General features: G+C 40.6%; 1 protein-coding gene across 5 annotated transcripts; it reads left to right on the top strand.

Annotated features, from left to right (window-relative positions):
- The first annotated feature begins 552 nt into the window (after positions 1-552).
- On the top strand, positions 553-27,392 carry VSTM2A (V-set and transmembrane domain containing 2A). 5 transcript variants are annotated; one of them, XM_036910354.2, is made up of 5 exons: positions 553-1,044; positions 2,848-3,014; positions 4,279-4,326; positions 7,172-7,508; positions 24,698-24,817. In XM_036910354.2, the coding sequence occupies exons 1-5, from the start codon at positions 966-968 to the stop codon at positions 24,769-24,771; spliced, it is 705 nt and encodes a 234-aa protein (XP_036766249.1). In that variant the 5' UTR covers positions 553-965; the 3' UTR covers positions 24,772-24,817. The 5 variants fall into 5 exon arrangements, with proteins under 5 accessions (XP_036766249.1, XP_036766248.1, XP_036766250.1 ...); XM_036910353.2 differs by lacking the exon at positions 24,698-24,817 and adding an exon at positions 24,836-27,392 and having other exon boundaries at positions 556-1,044; XM_036910355.2 differs by lacking the exon at positions 24,698-24,817 and adding an exon at positions 23,378-23,442 and having other exon boundaries at positions 558-1,044.

Below are 27,392 nucleotides of genomic sequence, written 5' to 3'. Positions count from 1 at the left end.
CTTTTCTTTCTGGAACATTCTTTCAATACGTGACTTTCTGCACTTTTTGTCTTTTCCACTTGCCAGCAGAGCGGCTGCCTGCCTCCGCTGCTTCCCTTCCACTGGAGGCTGTTCAGCAATAAATCCGGGTGCAATAATAGCATGTGATCACTCTGGTTAGAGCAGTTAGTAACTGGGTAAGCAACGTTCCCCTCGAATGGCTGTTTTCATCGCCCCAGGGCAGTCTCACCCCAACCCGAGCCTCCCCTCCTGTTCCACGACGCCCCGACTTCCTCCTCCGGCGCCCGGCTCCCAGCCCCGGGCAGTCCCACACGCGATCCTACGGCGGCATCGCCCTCCGAGGCCGCGAGCGACACGACCCGCCGAGGCGAGGAAGATGCAGCCGACGCGGGGAAGCAGCAAATCGGAAGGGATAAAGGCCCTGCTCCTCGGGGAGCGCGCCGCCGAGCCCGCGCCCGCGCCCGCACCCGTGCCCGAACCCTCGCCCGCGCCGCAGCGGACGGCCCGCGGAGTCCCGGCGGCAGGAGCCGCCGGCGCGCACGGGGTTAACGGCATCATCGCAGCCATTAGAGGGAAAAGTTGCGGCGCGGCGAGCCGGCGGAGTCCTGGCGCCCGCCCCCTGCGCACTCCCCACTCGCGAGCCGGCTCGGCGCGCAGGCAGGGCAGTGATCGCGCAGCCGGAGCGGCGGACTGACGTGGCCGAGCGCCGGGAGAGGACGCGCCGCCGGCAGCCGAGGCACTCCCCGCGCCGCCCGCCCGAGCCCGGACGCGCAGCCCGGCCCCGCCGCCGCTTTCCGTGCGCGAGCTGCACCCCTCCGTGCGGCCAGTCCTCGCCCGGCGCGGCGGGATGGCGGCAGTGCTGAGTCCCGGGCTCTGAGACCCAGCCTCGGATACATTTGCCTTCCGTTCTTTTAGGGCTTTTGGCTGTTGGTCACACTGATGTGACCCGTCCTCCCCTTTTTGGAATGATGGGGATCTTTTTGGCGTATGTTGGATTTGTTTTCTTTTCCGTTTTATATGTACAGCAAGGGCTTTCTTCTCAAGGTAAGTCTGCGTTCACTGGCAAATACACATTTGCTTGCAGTGTGCGTGTGTGTGTGTGTGTGTGTGTGTGTGTGTGTGTGTGTGTTGTCTACGTTCAAAGAAAGGCCAGGCAGATGTAGTGAGATTCCTAGCAAGTAAGTGCAATCGTGTCCAGTTTGGCATTTTTCTTTAAAGTTTATTACATAGTAGGTAAGCTAGATTTGAGAGCAAATCTGGTTGGTGCCTGACGACGAGGTGGGTTCCTGGGTGAGCACCAGCACAGGGGCGTGTGTGTGTGTGTGTGTGTGTGTGTGTGTGCGCGCGCCTTCCATCTGTGTGCAAGCACAGAGTAGCCACTCATGCATACATAATCATTGCAAACAAACAGACCTGGGTCTTGGGGCACTCCACTGCAGTCCTCAGTTCTTAGTGGGCAAGATGGGTCTGAGTTTCCCTTTTCTGGGTCCGTGTGACTTCGTCTGCATGTGTGTTTCTCAGAGGACAGAATCTTCTGAGGACCCACACAAAGGCAGGTTGCATTACAAGCAGCAGCAGCCTGCTGGATCCAGTTGTTCAGGACCTCGCAGGCTGCAGTGATCGTTTCAACAGATTCGGCAGTAGGATCTCATTTCTGCTGCCAGAAGACCGCATCACTTCTGGAAGCAGAAATGCCATAGTCCTCCTTCCAGCTTGAACGGAGGAGTTCTTTTCAGATCGCACTGTCTTCTAACGTCTACCATTTCTCTAAGTAGAGATATAGTTACACTTCAATAGAGATCATTTTGGGATTACATAAAATTTTGTACAGAGACACTACTGATGTATCTGTTTAAGCAGTGGGGGGAAGGGGGGCCGGGTAGTGCGTCCACCCTGAGTCAGTCCTGCGGCCGCCGTCCTCCGCTCCGTGGGTGCACGTCGTAGCTTTGCACTTGAGTCAGTCACAAATCTAAGACTACTTTTAGGGACCCATCAGCTCTTTGCAAAGTGTCCCTTAGACAGAATGAGAACATTCATCCAAAGCATTCCATGTTATAAGAAATGCGTTTGAGAGAAAGGGAACATTTTATTTTTGAGTTTCTCCTTGACTCCGTGAGTCTTGCAAACTAGCAGTATCAAGACTGACAATGAAAAGCCTGAAAAAACCTTACCGGAGAGAGGTAAAGCGAGATGTGTGGCTCTTAAAGACCCTGATGCCTGGTAATTTACAATACAATGGCTTGATGGGCACATGTATGAAGATAAATTTGAAGAGAAGGAAAGATTCGCAGCTTAGAAAGTGTGAAACTTGTTTCACTGCTGTAGCCTCAGAATCACAATTGCTAACAATTGTTTTAATATACCCGGAATGTGCATTTTGACAGGTAATCATGATGCATTCTCTATTTCATGGAATATCCATTTAGTCAAAGATTGTTTAGAAACTTGGAGACAAGAGGCTCTCGTCATGTACCAGTTTGACAGATTTGTCTAAAATGTACCCCCACTGAATCCCTCTCTATGTTTGGGGGAGTACTGCAGTCTGACAGAAGGTATCGGGACCTAACTGGGCAGCTTGGCTAACAGAGGGGACGTGCTGGCAAGCTTGTTAACCTTTTCATTATCTGGACCTGATCAAAAACAATGTGCTTTAGGCAGGAGACCGAAAGAAGGCAGGCAGGAGGCAAAAGAAAGGAAGGCGGGTGGGGGCCAGGCAAAGTCGGGGATGTCACACAGGGATTTTGTTCTTGTTTTTTTAAGTCGAAAAAAAAGATGTAGGCAGCTCTCAAGGGAAGACACTGAAAGAGTGCTGTGGATATTCCAACAGGACTCATTTCTGTTTTGCAGCAAAATTTACCGAGTTCCCGCGGAACGTGACGGCGACCGAAGGGCAGAATGTGGAGATGTCCTGCGCTTTCCAGAGCGGCTCCGCCTCAGTGTACCTGGAGATCCAGTGGTGGTTCCTGCGGGGGCCCGAGGACCTGGAGCCCGGGGCCGAGGTGGCCGGTGCGCAGGTAGCCGCGTCGCGCCGCCCGCAGCGCTTGTCCCACTCGCTCCCTTATCTTCCGAGTGTCCAGTCAGGGGCCCTGGAACCTCCTGGCTCTCCCGGCGTGAGTGATGCCCGCTGTTGCAGGAATGCCAGGGAGTGAGCGGAAAGTGGTGGTGACACTAAGGGGAAATCACGTCCAGTCGTTCCCGGTTAAAACTGGGAGGGATGTCGTCCTCCTTTTAGTGCCGGTTAGGGTCAAGCTGTCGGCGAGGGCGCTGCGGTACCGGTACATCACGGGACACTCGCTCCCTGCCCCCCGTCCGGGACGGCGAGCGGGGAGAATTCTGTGGATTCCCCATCACCCCCGCCGGGCAACCTGTCAGTTCCTCTCACGTCTGAGGTTGGCAGGAAAGACCCTGGAGTGAGGGAAAAGGAAAGACAGAGGGGGTGAGGGGGAGGCGGTGGGGGCGGGACGGGGAGACACAAGGGGAGGGAGAGACTGGGGGGCACGAGAGAGAGAGAGGGAGACAGGGACAGGGACAGAGGAGTGAAGGGAGAGGGGGTGATGGGAAGGGGGGAGAGGGAGGGGGAGGGGAGGGGAGAGGAGAGGAGAGACGGGCCGGGAGAGGGACGGAAAGGGGCGTGGGAGAGGGGAGGGGAGGGGGAGGGGAAAAGGGGGGAGGGGAAAAGGGGGGAGGGGGAGAGGATGGGGGAGGGGGGAGGATGGGGGAGGGGAGGGGAAGAGGGAGGGAGGAGGAAAGACGGGGGGAGGAGGGGAGGGAGAGGGAGAGGAGAGACTAGGGGTGGGGGAGAGGAGGGAGAGAGGGAGAAAGAGCCCGAAGGGGGTGAGGAGGGAGCGGGAACCTGGAACGAAGGAGGGGACCCGAGGCCCCTGGAGAGCGAACGACAGGGAGCAGGAGCAGGGCGGGGAAAGAGCCGGGGGAGGGGCGGAAGGAAAAGGGAAGCCCTGGGAGAAACGGGAGAGAAAAGGAGGGTCGGGGCGGAAAGTGGACCCAGAGTTCAGCCAGAGGCGGAAGACGCGTCGGAGCAAGAGAAGACAAACCGGTGGAAGAGACCGGGAGGGGGACGCGGAGCCTCGTCCCCGGCACACTGCGCGCCCCCGCCCTTCCCGCGCTGCCCGTCCCCGCGACCGGACGCCCCGAGCGCGCCCTGGGCAGCGTGCCCGCCCGGAGTCGCCCCGCCGGCGAGGTGCCTACGCCCGCGGGCGCGGCTCGGCGCGGAACGGGGCCTGCGGTCCCCTCCTGAGCGTTCGCCTCTTCTTCCCGCAGGTGGAGCTCGTGCCCGACCGAGACCCGGACGACGGGACCAAGATCAGCGTGAGTATCCCGACGGTAGGCGACAGGGGGCGCCTCCCGGCAGCTGCCGAGCGGCCCGTGGGCAAAGGAGCTGAGGAGCGTGGGGCCCCGAAAGCCCTTCACTGTGTCTGTCGTCCCCGAACGCGGCAGCTCCACGACGCAGGGCAAGGGCAGATTTCTTCACCGGGTACATAAAAACTGAACCACACATACAGTCGATACAATAAAATCACTTAAATATTTAAGCAATTACCACAGGATCATTTTGTTCCCCAAGGAGGTGTGTGACACTTGTTTTCTTTCTCTCTTTAACAATTATGTAACTGTAAGAGTAAGGATTACAACCATAATATCTATTCAAAATCATAGAAATAATCTGTAATAGGAAGCAAAACACTACCGCATGAAAATCTAGGCAAAAAGAAGTTAAAGCATCCAATAGATATTGAAATTGTAATGAAAACAACTCAGTTGTCAAAGTCATTCTTAATGCATGCAATGCCAGCGTTCAAAAATCATAAAATTAAACATAAAACCAAAAGCCAATGTAAATATAAAAGCGTAATTAGAAGAGACCTTTTGAAAATACAATCATGTATTTCTACTCTACTAGTTAGTACTTTTAGTAATTGTGTTTGAAATTTTTTTAAAAATGAAAGTCTCGCTTTTCTTTACCTCAAAGAAGCCTCATACAATCACTTTATATTAATAGAACTTAACTTGTGAATAAAAAATAGGTTTATATTACTAGAAATGAAACAGTTACATAATAAAGGATGAGGTCTGCCAGCTTAATGTTATATTTATGCATATATAATATATAATAGGAACATATATGCTCTTATTTATTTTATTCATTTGTTTAAGGAATCTAAAAATCCAGTGACTTTTACTTAAAAAGGAAATTTATTCTGATGCTCTACAATAGCAAAAAAGTGCTATAAGATTGGGGTTACAACATAAATAAAAGTTTAAAAGTATATTGTATTCATAGAATCAAATTCTGTGATCTAAATGTATAATTTCAACATGGAAAAAGATATCAAACAAAAATAAGATATGAACCAAAAATTTCCATTTATTTTCATAAACTCACTGACTTTTTAGACTATTTCAATTCAATGACTCATATATAACAGAAACTATTGTTTTCATACAATGTTAGAAGCTTTACTGGTAAGATCAATTGTTGACTATTTCTCTTAAATGTTTCATTTTTTATATACATGTATAAATGACTAGATTGTTTATTGACCATCCATCTTTCACCCTTCAGGTATGCTCATATCTTCCAAAGACCAGCAACAAAAATAACCTCTCCTGTCCAGGCCCAGGAAAGCACACACTTAAATACACAGTCACACCCACAACTACTAACAGGATTATCTATGCCAATAGTTTATAAAATCTGGTGAATTAGAAAAAGTTCTAGATGCAAATTGAGGTAGAAAGTAGTTTGTTCATATTTACCTACTGTGTGACTTTGGACATGTGCCCTAAACCAGCAAATGTTAATTTAGAACCCCCTGGAGAGCTTTTATAAAACGCTGATAGGAGCTTAGCCCCCTGGAGGTGCAGACTAGTAATTTCTAACAACTCCCAGATTATTCTAATGTACAGTCAATGTTGAGAATCACAGACCCAAACCTCCTACATCCCAGTTTACTGTAAAACAGGATAATAATCAGTACTCTGGCTACCTCAAATGTTATTAGGAGGCTCAGCTGAGAATATATTTGAAACTATTAATTTCCATTATTTTTATAGTTACAGTTGTATGTATTATATAGTACATTTATATGTAATTTTGCATACACATAAATATGGTTGTGGTTCAAGTGTTGAAAGCTATTTGTACATACAACTTTATATGTAAAAACTAAATGAACACTTCCCAAATTTTCTTAATTATTTTTGGCCATTTGAAAATGTAGTGGCCAGTAGCAGAAAAACTTCCTGCCTTCTTCACTTTTCTCTACCTTTCAAAATCATTCAAATCCTTAAATCCTAAATGTCTTATAAAATCCATCATTGTGTTACTCATGGATAATATATGCTATGTATTTAAATCTCACTGTTCTATAGTAAAAATGCTTATGGATATATATATATATATATATATATATATACACTTATACAGAATACAGAATTTTATTATACATAATCATATATATTACATAATTTTGCTATTAATCTGGCATAAAATTATTAGAAGAAGAGAGCCAATTTCACTTTTGAGAGTCAAACTAGAGTTCAACTGATAGCATCTCCAGTCCCAGCAGCATAAAGACCTCCAGCAGTGTGTACTCTGATCTGTTACAACTTCAAGTGATGTTAATACCCTGAGCTGAGAAGAATTTTCAATACCCAAGTCCATTTTGTCAGTACCATTAGCAGTCATCCCAGTGTAGGGATAAAGGCACATTCTCATTGAAACTCTGTTGTGACCGACAAAATATTTTTGTGCTCTCCCACACCCATGGTGAAGAAAAGAGGCTGTATAAACTATAACCCTGACCTCCTTAGGTACATGCTTCATTCAGCCGAGCTAACCAGCAGAGGCCAATTCCGTGATTGGAAAATGGCAGAGCTGCTCCCAGAACACGAGAAATGGGGACCACATGGCTAACAGAAACTGGTCCTGCTGGTTTGAACTAATCACTCCATGATTTTGTGCAGCCAGTTGTTAGGAGAATGGTATAAATAAGACCTTCAGATTACTCTATTGAGAAAATAAATACCTCCCTGATTGTGGCTATGAGGGCATTAAAACCCTTTAATTTTCCAATATTAGCAAGGTCAGTAACAAGGATGGTAACAAAGTCATGTCATGTTGCACCTTATCTTTTTACCTGCAATTTTTCAGACAGTGAAAGTCCAAGGCAATGACATCTCTCACAAGCTTCAGATTTCCAAAGTGAGGAGAAAGGATGAAGGCTTATATGAGTGCAGGGTGACCGATGCCAACTACGGAGAGCTTCAGGAACACAAGGCCCAGGCCTACCTGAAAGTCAACCCCAACACCCATGCCCGGAGGATGCAGGCCTTCGAAGCCTCCCCCATGTGGCTGCAGGATATGAAGCCTCGCAAGAATGCCTCCGCGGTGGCTCCCAGCGGCATCCACAGCTCAGCCAACCAGCGGATGCACTCCACCTCAAGCCCTCAAGCGGTAGCCAAAATCCCCAAACAAAGTCCTCAATCAGGTATGGAAACCGTTTTGAGCCTTTCATTTTCCCACTCACAAGCCCTCCACAGGAAGATCAGTCAAGTAGAGTAGACAGATTTGTGTATGACAGGTTTTAAATTTGGAGGCCTAGTGCAGCTGGAATGAGGGTGAGACACAGGGAGCCTGGCTGGCCCTTCGCACATCAGTTGCTGGCAGTCCTTCCTGTCCTGGGGACCTGAGAGCTGGACTTTTTTTTTTCCCTCTGTATTTACAGATTACAAAAACAATAATGTTGCTTGCATTATAAATGCATGTTCATTTTCCATATGGTTTATGTATCCATAACAGTCCAAACTAAGGGACTTTCACCTAAGGTAAATGAAGGAGACACCACATTTTCAGCAACCCATAGCTTTAAGCAGGACTTTTCTCCAAGGCCTTTGATTTCAGCTGCCTGGGATGAAAGCGATAATGATAATGGGGGAAGTAAGGAGGGTGCAAAGCAGTAAGTGGCGCAGAGATAAGGCATCTCCTGTCAGTGAGCCTTTGATACCAGTTTGAAAGCTTAGTCACACATTTCCTAAGTCAGCTGTGCAAGTTAAAGCTTTTTTGAATAGCATTAATTTATACATCATTCAGCCAGTGGAAGCTCCCTGAAGTTTTAAACTTCATGAGGGATAAGGCTTCCTGGAATGAGCAGTACCCACATGACTGTTCTGTATTTTGCCCAAACACTTGATGTACTATTATAAGAGGAAGGGAGCATAAACATATTTAATTTATCATTCTTTAAGCTTTCCCCTCTATAGTTTTATCATTGAAGAATTACTGATACTACTATAGGTAACAGAAAATTACATTGCTAACATTCAGGTTCTCTTTAATTCATTAAATTTTAAAAAATATGTTCATTTCATCAGGATGATTTCATTCACACACATATATGTATATATATGTATATAGAGAGATTCATTCACATATTCACATATAGATTTTATATATACATAAAGAGAGATAAATATGTACACATACATCTTTAAATCCTCATTTGTGAATAACACTTTTAAAATAAATGTGTGCCAACCTAGGTTTTCTCCTCATGCTTCATGTACAAGTGGGTATGATTTGCAGAGAGCTTGACTAAGGATCCCTGAGAGTTTGCACTGCCTTTAAATATAAGTGAGCAACTATTCCAGCATGCCTTGGCCATGGCAATTTATGTCAGTCTAATGAATATATAGCTTAGCCTCTCTGAAGCACGGTTTGTGTGACTAAGTCTCACTTTCCTCTTTATCATCTCCCTTGTTTCCCAAAATAACAAAACCATAGCTCAAATATATAAACATATATATATGTCTATTGAATAGATGCATATATAACATATGAATGTTGCATATATAACGTGTGTGTATATATATATATATATGCACCTACAGATTATAATTTTGTAGATACATATATAACATAGAATGTTACATATATAACACAGATATATGTGTGTGTGTGTGTGTGTGTGTGTATATATATATATATATATATATATGTACCTACTGGTTATAATTTTGTAGCCCTTACTTGATAAACATTTAATATCTTTGGAGGCATTGACCACTCCCTTTCATGCTATCAAAAGAAGAAACTAGACACTATATGGAAAATTTCCCAATAGCCACAGCAGACACTTTCCAACCTCATTAGTGAGAACTCCAAATCATGGAAATCAGTATATTAGCCTACATAGAATATTCCAAGCCAGTGATTGTAAATCGGCTCTGTGGAATAAAATTAAATTGATTACCTATTCCAATGAAGGAAATGGTAAACTCTAGATATCTTCTAATCATATTCAAATGAACCATCACTGCTCGCTTTTCACCCAACCACCAGTCTCACTCATTGCTTTATCTAAAGCAAGGTGAGAGGAGAGAAGGGTGCTGAGTCATTAACCTGTACAGTGTCATGTAGTGCATGAGCCTATATTCATTAAAAGCCATCTTCACTAAAAATTATCTGCCTTATAGCAAAGATTCATCTGAAATATATCACAATTTTTAGTTTCTATTTTTTCTACCAGTGAATACTGGAAATATTTTATATACATCTAGCAACATTTTCTGACTTCTATTTCAGAAGCTGGGATGGCCCAGCCACCCATCTATTCGTGTGTAAGTTTCTGTGCTTGCACAATTACTATGTAAATACATTGTCTGGGATGGATATTTACATATATTATATTCACTGTAAACCCACATCCTGATTCATATTTTTGCTTTATAATTTTTCAGGTTATATTCAAATAAAGCTGATTTCAATACCCATGCTTCATTTATTCATTCATTTAATCACCCTTCATCCTGTCGAGCTTACATGCCAGGCAGAGTGACACAGAATGGAAGGTACATTTCCTCTCTTCAAAGAGTTTATGTGTTAGTTGTGGGAAAGTAAAATATGGGTAAACTCCATTGCTCATGCATCTTTCCTTTCTTATTCAATTGAGGAAAAGCATGAGGAAGACAGAAAAATTAAACTCTTGCTTTTACAGGCCAAGAACTACCCAGCCTCCTATCCATGTTCTCTTGGTACCAGGAGGCATGTTTCGTCCTTGGTATATATGACCCTTATCAGCCTGTGTTACAATAGCTTGGTCTACTTTGCTTTCATCATAGTCTTTGACTTAATTTACTAAGTTAGGACAAAATAGCACATAATTCATACTATTTTTCTGTCAAAAAATTTGTGTCTCTATGAAGGAAAAGTATTAACCTGAAAACTCTGTATATGTATACAAAAATATAATATTCAAATTGTTATACATTCCCCTCAACCAGTTTTTCTAAAGCAGAAATTAACATGAATAAAAGAAGATGGAAAAAGATAGTCTATTACACCTGCATATCACAAGATAAAAAGATTTCATCATGATTTAATATAGGTAGTCCTTTATTTTTTCAGATATTTTGCCAAAAGTCAATGAGCATGTGACTGTCCCCTCCTGCTTGAAACTGTTTTTCTTTATCACATCTCTCTTTTAATTATCTTAGTTCTACTTTCATTTGTTAATCCACAATTGAAAATGAAATAATGAAGATAAATGATAAGGCAAACAGAGAAACAAAACTTGGCTTTTGTAATCCCTTCATTGTTTCTCATCTCCAGTCCTCTGAACTGCCTCCAGTTTTGTGTACCCATAACCACCATGGAAGAATGTCCCACAGATGTTCTGAGCAGGAAGAATTCGTGATTCTAGCATAGATGGCTTCTTTCTGTCTTCACTGGGCATGCAGAGTGCTCCCTCCCCTCCACCTCGTCCCCAATACCTCGGTGTCTCCTCCTGTCTCATCAGTGCTACATCCACTCCTTTCAGAGCCCAGACATCCAAACCATTAGCCCCCCTCCTGTCTTCATTCATTTCAACTGGCGCCCTTGTCCCCAAGCCACTGCCAACAGAGAAGCAAAACTCTTGAGGACAGCCCTCTGCTCCTCCGCGGGGGCCAGCGCCTCCACTAGAGGGCACTGTAGCTCATCTCTGCCCACACCTCCTTCCCCATCTCTCCTTCCTCTGCTCCTGAGACAGCCTCCTGGAAACGCTCTCTGGTCTCACTGGCCCCCTAACCCGCCCCTCCCGTACCTCTCCAGTCTGGTTCTGCACGTTTCCAGGCAGCATGTGTCCTCTGGGCCCCTAATTACTGACTGTCGGTATTCTCTGTTGGCTTCTGCTAAATGGGATCCTTTTCCCATTCTCAACCCCCTGTTCTTCTTATCCATTTCTATGGTTTTGACTGCTAACTTTTCCCTAGAAAACTCCATTCACATTTCTAATTCTGATTTATTTCTAGAGAGTCAGATGAGGGTTCACTGTTATTCCCCAACACATGTTCACATATATGTCCAATGAGCATGTGGCAGAGTAGAGACAGTGCACCTCTCTTGACATCCCATCCATAAGGTGTGGTGCCTCTTTTCTACCCCCTGGGCTAGCCTGCAACCACTTTGACTATTAAGTATAAAGAAGTAATTCTGTACAAGTAATGTGGGACCAATTCCGGACCTGGCCTTCAAGGGGCCTGGCTGCCTCTGCCTTGGCCTCTGAGAGGCGAGCCCCCACAAGGGAAGTGCATCCTCCCTGAGACCACCTCATGGGGGAAGCCCACCAGCCAGCCTTTGGCCGGAGCCCCCTGCCGTCGCAGTGCAGCGCGAGAGATCTTAAACAGGCAGTGCCAGCAGAGCCCAGACCACACGCGCCCTTGGGGGAGAGTAATACATCCTTGTTTTAAGGCACTAGGTTTTAGGCTGGTTTGCTTCAGGACCGCAGATACCAGGTCAGGCCCCTAAACTCAAATATTCAAAACAGAATTCGTTATCTTGGCTCTCTCACCAAAAAGTATCTTACTGCAGTGTTCCCAGATTCCTTTAATACAACCATCACAATCACGGGGCTTGTGGGATCCACAAAAATGTTCTTCTCTTCTTCCATTGTCACCACAATGATACAATCATTTAGTCCTACTAATTGTGTTTTCAGAACATCCCTGAACTACTATCTCCTTTCTGTTCCATCAACACTGGCTTAGTTCTCAGCGCAGGCCCTGTGCACTCTCCTAATCTATTCCAACAGCTCCGAACAGGTCACCTGCTGTTTCTAGTACAAAGAACAGATCACAGCGAGCAGGTGCTAGAGAATTACTGCTTCCAGAGCATCATCACTAATTTTCATGGTCTCATTTCCAGCCCCATTTCTCCTGAGTTCCTAATACTCACCCATAATCTTCCTGATTGGTACTTCCGGAATGTTTTCATGTACTTTTTTACCTCTAACACTTTGCAGATGCTGTTTTGTCTGTTTGCTGAGTTCCTACTCAAATGTGCATATTTTAACCTTTCTCCTATTGTCTTAGTCAGAATTGGTTATTTCCTCACTCAGGTCTCCATAGCAATTTCTGCACATTACTTTGAAGCTCCCACTGTGCCTTGAATTGTAGTAAGTCTTCTCTGGGGCTTTCCTCCTTGTAGTGCTGGAAATCCCATAGTCCAGGAAACCTCCCAGTGTCAGACAAAACAGGATAGATAGTTGGTCCCCCTAACAAAAATGGCTACAAATATTACAATTTGTATTTGCATCCAAGTCCTAGAACATGTGGAGCTCATGTTTAGGGGGGAAAAGGAAGAAAGAGGGACAGAGCTATCTTGTTTTTATCCAATTTTTCTTAAAATTATATTTGCATAAATAGAAACATTGCCATTAATCTAAAACGAATCATGACTCCTAAACAGTGTTTCTCAAAGTGTATAGTGTAGATGACCAGACTCACCAGGGAGCTTGTTAAAAATTCATATTCCACCCAGCAACTCTTGAATCAAAATCTCCAAGTCCAGAACCAGAAATAAGCATTTGTATGTGCAGGTGAATTAGGAGAATCATTAGCTCTAAAATGTTCTTATGGGTGAGGAGATAATTTTTCCTCTTTACTATGAGAGATGTATGCGTCTGTGTGATAGTACAAAATAGTTTTCTAGAGAAAACTATTTTTCTCTAGAAAAATGTACCGGTCTTTTGCTATTATTTTTTTCTGTGTTGGGATGGACATTTGTGAAACTGTTCTCTTTATTCTGTGATCAACAGCTGGTGCTTGTAAGAAAGCCGGCCATGGTTAAAGTGTAGTTCTGTCCCTATATGTTGAGTCTCTAGTCACTTAGCAGGAATCTGATTCTCTGAACTCCAAACTATGATTACTGTGTTCTCACCGTGGTGTGAACCTGAGAGGCAGCTGCTGGTACAGCTGCTAGAAGCCGAGAGCTCCCCAAGGCCCCCTGCCGCCATAACATGGCAGCTTTCCAAGAGCAGCCGGATTTAGGAGGAGCCATCCCCAGACAGAATTCAGAGCCGGGTGGGGAGAGAGATAAGGGGCAGAGGTTTTTGCAGCAGATTTTTCTCCTGATTTAAAATGTGAGGGAGTGGTGCGCTGCCTCTAGGTAGACAGCCAGTCATATCATTCAGACCTGAATGTTGATTTTGGTTTAAATGGTCCACCTTGGCTGCCTACACAGGTTACATTAATTCAATCATTTTAATTCTATCAGTTAAGTAGTTGCCATGTAAATCAGATGTCTCTGAATAAGATGAGAAAAAGACTTGAGGCAATGCTTTGGATAATACAGGTCAAGGAATCTGCTAGAGTTATGTTTGAACTGAAGTTATGTAGATGGAGTCTATACTGGCTGAATTCTCTCACAAACCACATTTAATGTAACTCATTAGAAACTGTCTGGATCCATAAAACCAAAGGTCTGTCTGCTGGAAGGGTTTTTCAATGGGTGGCTGGCCACTTTCAGGTTCACTTGTGGTTACCAGGCGTTCTGTAATTTTGGAGACATGAAGCAAAATTTGCCAATGTGCTAAGCTCCTATCTCTAATGACTTCATGATCCTTGAGATTTCAGGGAGCTGCCAGAAAAGCCGCTTTCTGGATAGATGACCAAAGGGTTGAGAAGTTGCTGGAAAGACTTCACTCTGTTAGTCAAACTAACACATGTCCTGAAAGAAAAGAAAGGCAAGGGCTCCTTGTCCCAAGGCACTTGCTGCCACCAGTAGCCTGGCACGTTCATTCATTTTAGCTGCAAAGGGACAGAAATAAGCAGGAAAATGCTCCCTAGAGCTTCTGCCTCTGGTCCCAAACATTCACCAGTAGGGGCAGCAGGCATAGAGGTTAAGGAGGAAGACTGTTCACATCTCTGTCCGTCACTCAGCTGTGAGCATCTTTGTTTCCTCAATTGTTAAATGGGAACTGTAGTACAATCCTCACAAAATTTTGGTGATTAAATGAAGTTATATACATAGAGAGCATGGCACTGATCAAGCCCTCAATAAATGGTAACTAGTTGCTATATTAACATGACTATTATTGCATGTGCTTACATATCATCAGCAGCAGCAGCAACATTGAAATGATGAGAGTGAAGGGTCCACACTGGCTCTACTGTGGTGACTGTTTTCCTTGTTGGGTATATGTAGGTGATGAGTTAAAGAAGGAAGACTGGGTCTTCATTCCTGGCTTATGTTTTATTGTTTATAAGTCCAGAGCTTGCTTCTTCTGTCGCAGTGCCATTAATTGATTATAAATTTCCCCCTATATAACCATACCATATTAGCCACCAGCTGTCTTGCCCAAGTTTGTAACTAGATCATTATTAGAAAACATAATAAACTTCCAAAGGAACTTTAAGAATTTGAGCCATGTGACCTGAATAAACAACACACACTTGGAAACTGTAATGATACAAATTTGCTGTCTTAATTAAATGCAAGCTTTCAAGCAAGACCCTTGGGATTTTTAAAATCATAATATGACTATAGATAGATGTGAAAACATACGTCAGAATATTGTTAAAACTTTCAAAAGAGAAAAATAAGATGGACTTAAAATCCTGTAATAAGAATGCTGTAGTTTGTCGTGGTAGACAGGCACAGATTTGATTCCTAGATTCATTCAACTACCAGCTTGTTTGTTGAGAGAGCTGCACACAAAACTGGCTGGAACTCAAGAGTCTTTATTTATAAAACTCAGGTAATAACGCATGCCCTTAGGGCATTTCAGCATTAAATGATATAATGTATTTTAAATGTCTAGTAAACCTGGCACATGAGTGAGAACAGCAATTGTTAGCTTTCTCTTTCTCTATCAAGTATTAAATTATATTATTAAACAAACATGAATTCAGAGGATAATAAAGAAACATAAATATGAATAGAGATAAAAAAATAAAAAGCCTAGAAATTCTAAAATTTTGTAAAATAATATTGAATCTGATGAATTCAAAATGATGATAAAGATTTGTTTAATTCATAAGTGATAAAAGGAAATATCAGAATTTATGATATATACAAATGAACTTCTAGTAAAGAGCTAAGCAGAAAAGAAAAATCAAATGTAGGAAGATTAACATAAAATCAGAGGCCTGAAGCCTTGAAAGTTTAAAGTTACAAAATATACAAATAAGAATAACATTTTACTATAAATAATTTAAAACACTTTAAGTCAAATGTCACTAAAAAGTGATACATCAGACAAGGAAATATTTGTGTCTAATACTTAGCAAAAGAAAGAAAATATGTCAGTTCTACAGATACTATAGCTATTTAATCCACACCAAATGATTTAGAGATATCCAAAGTGATCATGTAATATGGATAAGGACAAGATAAAGATATAAATGGAAATCAATACTGTATATGACAGCATTACCCAAATGGAAAATATTTGAGGCATAGTATACAGTCCTCATTAATAACAATAACAACAACAAAAAGGTATAAAATATCCAGGCTTTTAAAAAAATAACAAATAAGTAGTATAAATATGAAGAGCATTAGAACACTTTGTTAAGAGAGTTTAGGTTTGAATGAGTAAACATGCTTTGTGTTTGGGTGGCCAATCATGGTATCATAAAAATGTCAGCTTTTTCAAAAGCATTTACAGACTTCCTAGTCAAAACCCTAGTTACTTTTGAAAATTTGACTCATATAATCTCAGCAAAGATTTTTAACATCAGCGCCTGTGTTCAAGATGACAGTGACTCAGGCATTCTGCTGCATTATGACTTGCACACGGATTGGTGCGCCCATTCTGGAGAAAACCTTGGCAGGAGGATCAGTCACAGGGCATTAGATCACGAGGCCCCTGAAATCCCAAGGAGATGGGTGGTGAGGCAGACCCAGGCCCCTGAAGAGAAATGCTTGTCACAAAAATACCTGGAAATACTCAGATAACCACGAGTAGAGAAGTTATGTAACGAATGTGTTAAAATCATACAATGAATATTAAGCAGCTTCTAGAATCACACTTTCTAAGAATGGTTAATAAGATTAGAAAAGAGTCAATACATAAGAAAATGTGAAAAAAATGTAGGCTACAAAACTTCAAAATGAGAAATATAGAATACAGTACTTTAAATAAATCTGAAATGTGCATTGAAAAATAACAATATAGGAAAATGTACATCAAAGGTCAAGATGTTATGATTTTTAAATTATTTGATTATCTTATATTGATAACATTTGTACAATGATAGTTTATTACTTCTGTTTTAAGGAAAAAAAGAAACATTATTTAAAATTTCCCAAATTTTAAAATAGGCCAATGGCAGCTTATGAGAGAGAAAATGAACTAATAAACAAAATGTATTCAACAAATAAAGAAAGATAAACTAATACGTGGCTGTGGAGCTCATGACAAATTAAAATTATGTACATGTGCATATATGTAAATGTACAAATACATACATGCATATGTGTGTTCACATGTGTTTTAAAAATATTATGAAAATGGTGTACTCAGAAGTTGCTGGTAGCATTGAAATTAGGTACATTGCATCTTGTTTCCTGGGAGATGGGTGGAGAATCTGACCACCAAATTATTCTGTTTTTCTAAAAATATAGGTATAGTTGTAATACATCTATTTTTAATAAACAAATAAAACACATATAAAGTCCATAAGTAAAATATCCTTCAATCCTTTTTCCTCTCAGTAGTATGACTCACTGGCCTACAATTCAGAGGGAGCTCAAAGGGATGAGCAATGGTGCAGTCATTAGGAGTCAAAGAAAAGCAACACACTGGAAGAATAATGAAAGATAATTATATTTTATTTAATGCGATTGCTTCAAAGAGTCTGAAAGAGCATTTTTGCATGAACAGGTTAAAATCTTAGTGCTTGCATTAAAGTGAATTATAGCACTGGGAGTTAGGATTCCTCATTCCATGAAGCTGTTGACTATGAAGCTATGAAAAAATAAAAAATAAGAAATTAAGCTAAGCAATCTTATCTCCCCAGACACAGCATTTTAATGAAATTAAGTAATACAGATACTCCAAATTTCAAAATATAAGGGTCTCAAGCACTGCAATGAGGGGTCTGTTATGGGCCTGATTCCTTTTTTTGTTTCATTGAGTTGTCTGACGCTATAGTCCCATCCTGGGTGGCATCTCCTTCAACCACTTGGAAAATATTTTAAATTTTTCTGGTTAAACAAATGTGTAGGCAGTGAAGGCGATCTCTTATTTATCTTAACATTGTAAATAGTTATTTGAAAAGTGCTACACTGGGGAGTGAGCAGTAGAATTGACAACCAGTAAAGAAAAAGAACTTTATTAAAACCATTTCAAACGATTCGAAAACATCAGGGTTTCAAAGATGGGGACTGTGCCATGGTACTTTTGATGTGATTGCAGAACCAAGCACGGTGCTTAGCATGTAATCAGAGGTAAACAAGTGTTAGGGGATGGAACACCATGCTTGTTTTATGTATCATGCAAAACACTTAGGAGGACTGCTACTGTTAGGAAGATCATGAAATCTGTGTGTCATTCGGTCACTCTGAGTAAACAACCCAGACCACTTCTGTGTGACTGGAGAAAGAGGACTGAAAAATAGCTTTGGGGCCAACCTTCATGACATACATATGACAGCAATAATATTCATTTATTTTTAATTATATTTAATGACAAATTATGTCTAGGAAGTTTGATGAATGGTCCCTGGCAACTGTGTACTTTTATCACTGTATTTGTATGCCTTGATAAATAGGATATGGATAAAAAAATCTTGCTTCAACTATCTCTGTTAATTACTTCATTCCTTCCAGAAGAAGATCATTTCTGTTATGAATATAATTTATAAAGCATTCTAATTTAGATAATTTTGAAATAGCTAGATTAAAGAAAAGGGGGAAACTACTGGCTCAAGCCTGCAAAATATATGTAGTCTTAAAACATTACCTTATGTTAAAGGAAGTGTGTTTTCGAAAGCTATATAATTGATGTTTTTCTATCTCCTATTGGCATTAGATCCTCAGATAATTTTTTCCTCAAAAGCAAAATTTCTGAACAATTAAACTGAATTTTTTAATTTATGCAGATTACTGTATTTATACATTATGGTGATATCTTTACTTTTCAATTTATATAAGAATATACATGAAATTTGAAATTACATGTTTCTTTCCTTCTCTTTCTTTTACTTCTATTTCTTGACTCTGAGTCCCTCAGTTGCCATTTCTCTAAAAATATGAGATGCTTTTCCTTGGATGAGGGATTTTTCAGAGATGTGCAGAAAGAGTGTGGCAGGAAGAGATATCCTTTATCTTACCAATCCGTGAGTGTTCAAATGAAAACATACCTCCTGTACAGTCTCTGCGCAGTAGTCGGGAACACCAGGGGGCGGGCACTTGGGTCAGCGTCCTCACGCGGGCCCTCCGTGCTCAGAGCCGGTGCCTGCAGCTAAGCCGGTCCGTGTTGATTGTCCGTTGTCCTCGTTTCCTCATGCCCGTTCCCCAAGCTGGATGTGCTGATTTAAGCCCTTAGGCAATGTTCAGCACTGTCGTCAGTGCAACAAAACCACATGTGTGTGCAGCCCTAGGACTTGGGACCATTCCAGCAAGGTGGGGGTTGATATCCACCCCGCATTGTGAAGAGCGAGCTTGCTGATCAGTAATGAAAACACGCACGCAGGAGGCACATTTAAGCTTTTCAAGTAAATCGTTTCAAGTACTTTAGCAGCATTTATATACCGGCAAATATAATGCCAATAATAAATCAGTCTCATTTCTGCATTACTTATTAAATATATGTGGTATTAAAACTTTGTTCCTCAAAAAAACATTTTAGTTGTTTTTCCACTAATTTATAGTGTCCTTCCTGCTATTTTTTTATCAAAGCCATTCATATTTCTGTATGTATTTCTAAGAGGCAGAATTGAACAAGTATAGTTTTCAGGAGACTGCCAGAGGAAATTAAGACACAAATTCATTTGTAGAGTCAAACAGAGCAGGTTTTGAGTCTCAGCTGCACTACCTAGTTGCTGAGTCCAACAGCTTCAGTTCCCTGATCAGCAAAATGGTTATAATGACTTCATGGGCTCATGGTCAGAGATAAAGAAATAGCAAGTATTCAGGAAATACTAGCTGCTGCTGTTAAAGGCATCATCCTGTGTAGACTACGACTGTTCTTACCAGGGTGCGTGAATTACAATGAAAATGTGTGTTTTAAGATGCACCATGGTCTTAGCAGGTGGTGGGGCAGCCTCCCTCCTATGTGCTTGTTCTGGAGCCACTGTGGAAGGTAGAAACCCTGGAAGCCTGCAAGGACAGATTGTGAGCAAGGCGATCTGGAACATTCTGTGGTGAATGGGACATCACCTGTGCATTGTCACTTAGTCCTTGTGTCCAAAGGAAACATTTTTCTTCAGCTATAGTGAGGCCTCGTAACTAGAATAGAGGTGTCCGTTTGCTGACGAAAGGAAAGAAAGGGAGGAAATTTACACAGCTTCTGCCGACATGCCAGAGCACAGTAAAATAGGCAATGTATGCATTAGGTCACAATGAAGCATGCTTCTTTTTTAAAAAAATGGATTTCTGGAAGAATTTGGCACTGGACCATACAAATGCTAATAAAAAGATACTATTTTCAAAAAACTTATAGGTTAAAATCTTCCTATTACTTGACCTTTCCCCTTCAACAGTGGCTAGTATGAGCAAACCTGAATAAAAATAGCATTAAATGCTAGCTCATTTTCGTCACAGCCATTTTCATTTCTTAGGGCTGACCTCTGTAATAAAAGACAAGTGTGTCTTTTATTAAGGGCCTGATTGTTTCTGGAGTTACAGTGGACACTTCTCCTTATGTTTGGCCTCCTCACAAACAAAAAAATTATTCAGCTGTTGCTTTTATTCTTGGAGAATTTACATTCTTAGGTTTGTTCTTAGGATAAGCATCACTAATACTCACTTTTACAAAATGAAGATTCTGGAGTCAGACCATGGAGTCACAGTGTTAAAGAAATGTTTTCTTCCTCTTTCCTTGCTCCTTTTAATTCTACTAGTTACTAGAATCAAGAAAATAATATAAATAAACCAAATAAAGAGAAAACCCTATCAAGAATTGTACCTAAGTCAGACAGATGCCCCAAATTGTCTAAATCGACAGCAAGTTGTACTCAACTAGGAAACTGATCCATCAAAAGATACAGCCAAGAGAAAGGGGATGTTTGAAGAGCTGGTACAAGTTAGAGGGTAATTTATCTAGCAAGCTGTCTCAATGCTCCCCTGATTTCTTTTAACTAAATATTCATGCCCTCTTCTGATCTTTTGTGGTAGATAAGAACTCTGGTCTTTCTGTCCCTGTCACTAACTAATGGGAGCCCTTTCAACAGTCAACTTAACCTTTCTTGATCCCAGGTCATCAAATTTGAAAGAAAGCTTGGAAAAGAGTTCTTAGAAAGAAGAAGACATGGAAGCATAATGGGAAAACCACCTCTCACTTAAACATTTAGATGAATTTGGAGAAACCTTTAAGCCCTAAAGGTCTGCAGTATGAAAAGTTCAAAATGTTACGATATATCATTTGGTCCCTGCATAGAGCAAAACAAATTTTACCTAATACTTAGGGAAACTAAAGCTGATGATGTTGTTATATCCAATATTTATCAGTTCAAAGCTGGGGAAAAGAAATTTTATATAAAATATTTTTCCTCTAAAGCATGTTATAGCCTATGCATTTTCCCTGAAAAAAAAATAGTGTTCATTCAGATAACTTCATGTCTTGATTTAACAGATATGGAGACAACAGGGCATATTGCTTGTCTCAGGTTGTTTCAGAAATAAGCACATCCATATTCTAAGTTTATCTGACTATATTGCTGTTCCTTAATTTCTGTCCTTACCACCTATTATCTGTGTAACCGTAGGTGAGTTATCCCATCTCTCTGAGTCACTCCTGCTCTGTATGTTTGCTGTACATTGTTGTCGAGAGAATCAACTGAGACAATACATGTAAAGTGCCTACTGCAGATGCCCCTGACACAGGGTGGATGCCCAGTTCATTTTAGTCATTTTGGAGACTGATGTGAGCAGCAGAGGGATGCAGCATTGTTAGATATGCCCACAGCATCCAGCCTCATAGTTGCAGATCCAGGGCAGAAATGCTGATACAGATGGGACGGTCTAAAAAGGAAGGGGCTAAAAAGGAGCTAAGTTCTTCCAGCTGGCAAACAGAGGAGAGGGGCAGAGCAGAATTTTCAGTCTGGGAAGTTTTGCCGAGTTCAATGAGGCAAGTGGACGGGGACTAAGTTCTCAGTGGCCGTGACTGGCTTGTGATGCAGTGTAAAACCACATACCGTCTCTACCTGATTGCTGAGGATGCCCAGGTCTCAACACTGCGTTGTGATGTTTTTATCCTGTTTTGTTTTCTTTAAAGAAGTAGATGGAATTTTCTATTATTCTCTGAAGTAATAATTATGGTGAAGATTAAATATTTGAGGCTTTTTTTCTGTATTTTTCTCCTTGGCCATACTCTTATTTGTCACAGACACTCTCTTAAGAAATGCTTTCTTGTCCACGTCTCAGGGAGGCAATGTGGCCCTGGCTATTCAATGAGGTATAGGAAGGGCTGAAACCTGGAAGCTAGGTTTCTGTACTCCTCAGACTTCTAAGAGGCTACCTGAGACTTCTTCAATCACAAAATGAAGAAAATACCTCCCCTGCCATAAAAGGCATGGAGCATTACACCTGAGAGAGTGGTATGAAAAAAAATTTTAAGCATAAAAACAAATGAAAGGCATCATGTCAGAAGCCAAAGAATGTCGTGAAATGGCGGTCTGAGTCAGAGAGAAGTCTCTTCATCCAGACACACTACATGTACATTTTCTTCACATAATTTAGATAATAACATCTTTTTTTCTTCACAGGGTATTTTGTGTTGGGGACAAAAGTCTAAAAACTCTCAAGGCATTATTTTAGACACTGAGAGTAATAAAAAAAAATTGCTAAAGTCCCGCGCCTTGTTTAATCAGTGAGATAAAATATGAACATGAATTATAAGTCAGTGTAGGTCATGTTGAGGCTGTAGGAAAGGAAAGCAAAATAATGCTGCTGTTCAGAGGGGAGAGACACCAGCTGGTGGGAACAGACACCGTGGACAGCAGGTAGTTCCCAGGCAAGAACTGTTTTAGGGTGATAATAGGTTATCCTACATGGCCTGGGCACAGAGCCAAAAGACCAAACACAGCAGGACAGGTGGTCCAACACCACGCGATATGTAATATGAAAAATACATACATAAAACAATACAAACAGTTATGCTTATTTTAGGAAACACAGAAAAAATAAGATCATATTTGGGAGTCAGAAGTGAGTGACTACAGAGGAAATTAGAACTCAGGATCCCTGAATGCACTTCTGGCACCCATTATTTCACAAAAGTAAAATGTTTCCATCTGTAAAAATAAGAATAGAGCATGATGAGTGGCCAAAGTTTCCATTCTGAAAAATCAATTTTTTAAACTTTGTACTGACTAGACTATCACATGTTTGATAAACATTAATGTTATGCCAGAATAGTGTATATCTAAATGAAAATGACTGCAATAACTACTTGTTAAAACTTCACAAGAAAAATTATAAATCTTAGATCCTCAGATTTCACTGTCTAAATCTTTGGGATTACAAAGATAAAGGAGTACATATCTCTTCATTCAATGCATAAGTAAAACACAGAAGAGAAAAACAATCGTTGATTTGATGACAAAACAGATTTGCTGTACAGGAAAAAAAACGCTTTATAATTTGCCTGACAGACAGAAATTTCATTTGCTTAAAAATATGCTAGGAAATGCATGTACCTAAAGTGGATGAATGATCATAATCTGAGAAAAAATGGATCTTACAATGGTATATATCTGATGGCAGTGCAAAATTTTAGTTGCCTTATAATACTCTTTACATTATATTATTGCAGTATAAGATGTCTTTCCAATTATTCTGCTCATGTAAATTTTGTTTTAACTTGCACATGCTGAGCATAGTATGAAAGGGAATGTTAGGTCACAATGCAGTAGCTGTTCTCTGCACATCTTACAGGCATGATGGGGCCAGGCATTTCCTAGGAGTGGCTGATGACTTGAGAAAGGGGCAGCATAGTCTGAGCCGGTCCCCAGAGCCATGCTGAAAAGGAAACCATTATTTCACAAAATGTCTGTTTTGAAAAGTAAATAATTTTACTTGGTTTTATTGCTTTCAGTATTTTTTGAAACTTTTACTCAAATTCTGTATCAGATATACTTTGTATCCAGTGCCATTATAATGACTTCTTTCCTTTTTCTTTTTTTCATTAAGTGAATCTCTCTTCAAAAGTTAACAAGAACATATTTAATGTGGGAAGGCTCTGATATTAGTGGTGTCACACAGATGGCTTTTCTTTTCCTTGCATGACCTTGTACTTAGAGCTGCATGTGGACTGGACTGTCACTTTTGCACTTTGAACATTGTCGCCCAGCTTGAATGAAGGAGCAACTCTCCAGAGACCCACCATTAACCTCTGGGTCTTCAGCCATTGGGCTTCTGTGGGGAGATAATTGTGTTAAATATATGGCTCACTTACCAAACAGGCAAAACAATGCCAACACTAAAGTAAACTAACCAAAAAACAGTAATATGAGCCTCCTTATATTGGCCATTTTAGAACCCCCAAATACTTACTCTGCAGTGACTTTTTGAGAGCATGTGTTTTTGCCTCAATTTTTTTATCACTGCCAATGTGGACCTGAACATGATTTACTGAAATATTTGGAATATTGAATTTCCATACCCTTATCCATGTCAAACCTTTTAAACTTTTTCCCAATTAAAAAAAGAGAGAGGCTTTGAGCCACATCACATTTTTGTTTTCTTACTAATAAAGGAATGTAATACATCATTTGTAGCTAGAAGCTTACTGGATAAAATATTTGAAGAAAAAATGCAAAAATACAATTTAATTCTCCCCCTTACATAATCTCAGAACTGTTTCAAAAACTTCCAAAATTTTGATACACTAACTTTTCCTTAGATTTCAAAGATAAGAAATTGACTGAGAATCTTCCTCTAAAAGAAAATGCCCAAATGCACTCAATCCCAGAACACAGTCTCCTGCCCTTGAGAAGTCCACTGTCCTCAACTTTAGTTTTATCTCCTGTGTTCTTGTGCTCATGCTTGTAACGCAGGGGATGTGTTCTTAGTTCCAGTATAGGAACAACCAAATGACTACGGGGAATGATCCTCAAAAGAATTACTTGAGGGAAAAGTATTTGGATTTGTTCCTCTCAGTGTTCCCAACTGGGGATGGCATTGTTTGAAAACAGACTAAACAAACGAGACCAACTTCCTGGGACTGAAATACTTTGTATGTATTGTTATTTGCAGTGCATGCCAAGACATTCATGAGGCACCAGAGCCAAGCTGGCGAGCTAATTAAATATATATATGTATGTGTTTAAACAGCCTAATAAGGAGCATTGGAAATCTTCAAGATGAGCGAATATCTTATAACTTCTTCCGCAGGTGCGAGGATAGCTACAAGCCATGGACTTTCTGTCCTGCTTCTTGTTTGTGGCTTTGTGAAGGGTGCTTTGCTTTAATCTAAAGTGCTGACTTTTTTCCAATATCACTTTCTCTTCTTAAAGCAAAGAGCAAATCGCCTGTAAAATCTACGGAGCGGACAGCAAAGTTGACCCTAAACTCCAAGCACCACTCTGCACCCACTGTACTCTAATTACCTACACATGGAGCGCCTGCTTCCGGAAGCATTAACGAAGAAGCTATCACACGCTTTGTTCATAATATTTTCTTGGGCAAATCGCTGATCTTTTTATTTCAAGAGAATTAGTGTGAAGTCATAGGACATTTTCTAATAGCAAGACCTATTTTTTTCATTTTCCTTTGGCTACTTAAAGCATCATCTCACTGACTACTCAGGGGTTGGCCTGAATGTCATCGGTATAGTAAATATTTACTACACATCCCACTAATTTCCTGCCAAGAGACCCATTTCCTGCTCCTAGCAAACAGAGATCAAAAGGCTACAGGACAGAAACTATCATCAAACAAATCCCCCGTTTGGGGGCGAGAACAAAATTATCCACACCACAAGTCAACAAGAACATTATTTAAAATGAGAAATAATAAAGATTATTTTTTAATTTTCCTTTTCTTGAATTTTTCTCCGTTTTCTTGATTAGTTCTTGTTCAATAGTGGCAAGTGCTGATTACGGCCAATCCCTGTCAATCCTGGGAGGTTTCTATAACTACATTTTGAGTGTTCAATATTTCAATGTATTTCAATTCATTTTGCAATTCCTGTATATGCAAACTTGATAAATTCTATAAATTGCTTATCATATGTGTGATATAACTTCAAAGTAGGTAGACTGTGATCCTCATGCAAGCTGATTTTTATCATTACAGATATGATACATACATATAACTATTTTGGGCCACCAACCAATTTTTTTTGGATAAAGCATTTGTTTTTCACTTATAATTCATATATTGTGTGAATTTTGTAATACATTGTTTCACTTCCACAGGTTTGACAGCTGCAGAGGGTTTATGTTGCCCTCTGCTTCCTTCTGGAAATGCATATCCAAAACTGTATTGGTCTCTGATCAGTGAATTAATTTTGTGTGTATGCTGTATTGGAATTTGCTATGTTCCTTTCTACGTGGTGTTTATTGATGTTTGAGGGTCTCTTGATTCTGAAGACTGTATACCCTCTGGTCTGACAGCTACCACAGTATTATTACCATCATGATTATCGTCAAAAAGCAATGTTGCTTCTAGAAAATTTGGCTTGGAGATGATTGTGGGGAAGGTGAAGTGCTCACCGTGATTTACTAAATTCATGGAAGAACACTTCTTGCTTGACTAAAAATGCTGCTTCCTTTGACCTTTATGAATTTTTGTAGCATTGTCATCTGTTATTTGAAGCTAGTTGTTTTAATGTCTCCTAATTAAAAATTAAGATTTGATTGTTGGCTAAATACAATATGCAAAAGATGACTGCAAATCCCTGACTAAAGAAGACAATGTGTTCAGTTTTCACTAGTTAAGTGACATAATTTTAAATATTCCATACTTATTTTTGGCTTTATGATAATTAGACTTTTATTTAGAACCTATTTTCTACTCTGGCAATGAATGACAGACAGAACTATTAATGTTTCTATATATGCTATGGAATAGATATGGGTTGAGATATGACCTAAGTTTTCCTTCCAGAGAGATTCTTCTGTTTTCTTTCATTAAAAAAACAGAAGATCATCTGTGTAGGACTGTCAGCTCCCAGATTAAGGTTCTAAACTGAAGCTTGAAGGCAATGAATACCTCTGCTTTTCACAGGTAAATTTTCTGAAATTCAATTATAAGAAGCGTGCATATTTTCATATTATCTTCTGAGAAATAATGTTTCATGCTAAATCTTTATTCACATTTTCCTTGTTCATTTGGTTTATTTCTCAGTCTAATGAGAAAAATAAAGGAATTGATTGTGCTATTTTATTAACCTAGAAATTTATTTTCTTTCAAAGTTTAATACTTAGAATGCATTAAGTAATGTTAAGATAAATATTATTTATTAAGTATATCTGGGCTTTCAAGATTACAAGCATTCAAGCATTAATTAGTATACTGATTTAAATTTAGTGAAGCTGGGAAGTTCTTTCATATAGTTTACTTTTACCCAAAGTTCAGGTCATGAGATGGGTCAGTTCTAAAGCAAGACAGATGTATATCTGTATTGATGATGTTTGCCATGCTCACTCGTAATAAAAAATATCTGCTAGCTTGGAAAGAATCTTCATTAATTCATTCTGTTGGTTTCCAAAATAATGAAGACTTCTTTGTCAGTGCACTACCAAGAGTCTGACTGGCCTCTTTGAGAAAGAACATGGCACTCTATTTCTCCAAACTTGAAAAGTTAATATGGAACCTTAAATATTGGAACAGAAGCTGTAACCAATTAAGGAGGTTGTCTAGTGGTTTTCACCTTATATTGCATCCCTCTGAGACTCTTGTATGTATCCATGACTATAAAAACAAATAAAGATTGAAAAGTAAGTTA

This window comes from Manis pentadactyla, chromosome 7, assembly GCF_030020395.1.
Source record: "Manis pentadactyla isolate mManPen7 chromosome 7, mManPen7.hap1, whole genome shotgun sequence".
Taxonomy (NCBI): domain Eukaryota; kingdom Metazoa; phylum Chordata; class Mammalia; order Pholidota; family Manidae; genus Manis; species Manis pentadactyla.
Note: the sequence above shows the minus strand (reverse complement) of the source record. Positions and strands in the feature narration are given on the sequence as shown.

Coding starts and splice junctions, on each gene's coding strand:
- VSTM2A (XM_036910352.2), top strand. CDS start 966: ATGATGGGGATCTTTTTGGCGTATGTTGGATTTGTTTTCTTTTCCGTT. Junction 4,327..7,171: donor ACGACGGGACCAAGATCAGC/GTGAGTATCCCG, acceptor GCAATTTTTCAG/ACAGTGAAAGTCCAAGGCAA. Junction 7,509..24,957: donor CAAACAAAGTCCTCAATCAG/GTATGGAAACCG, acceptor CTCTTCTTAAAG/CAAAGAGCAAATCGCCTGTA.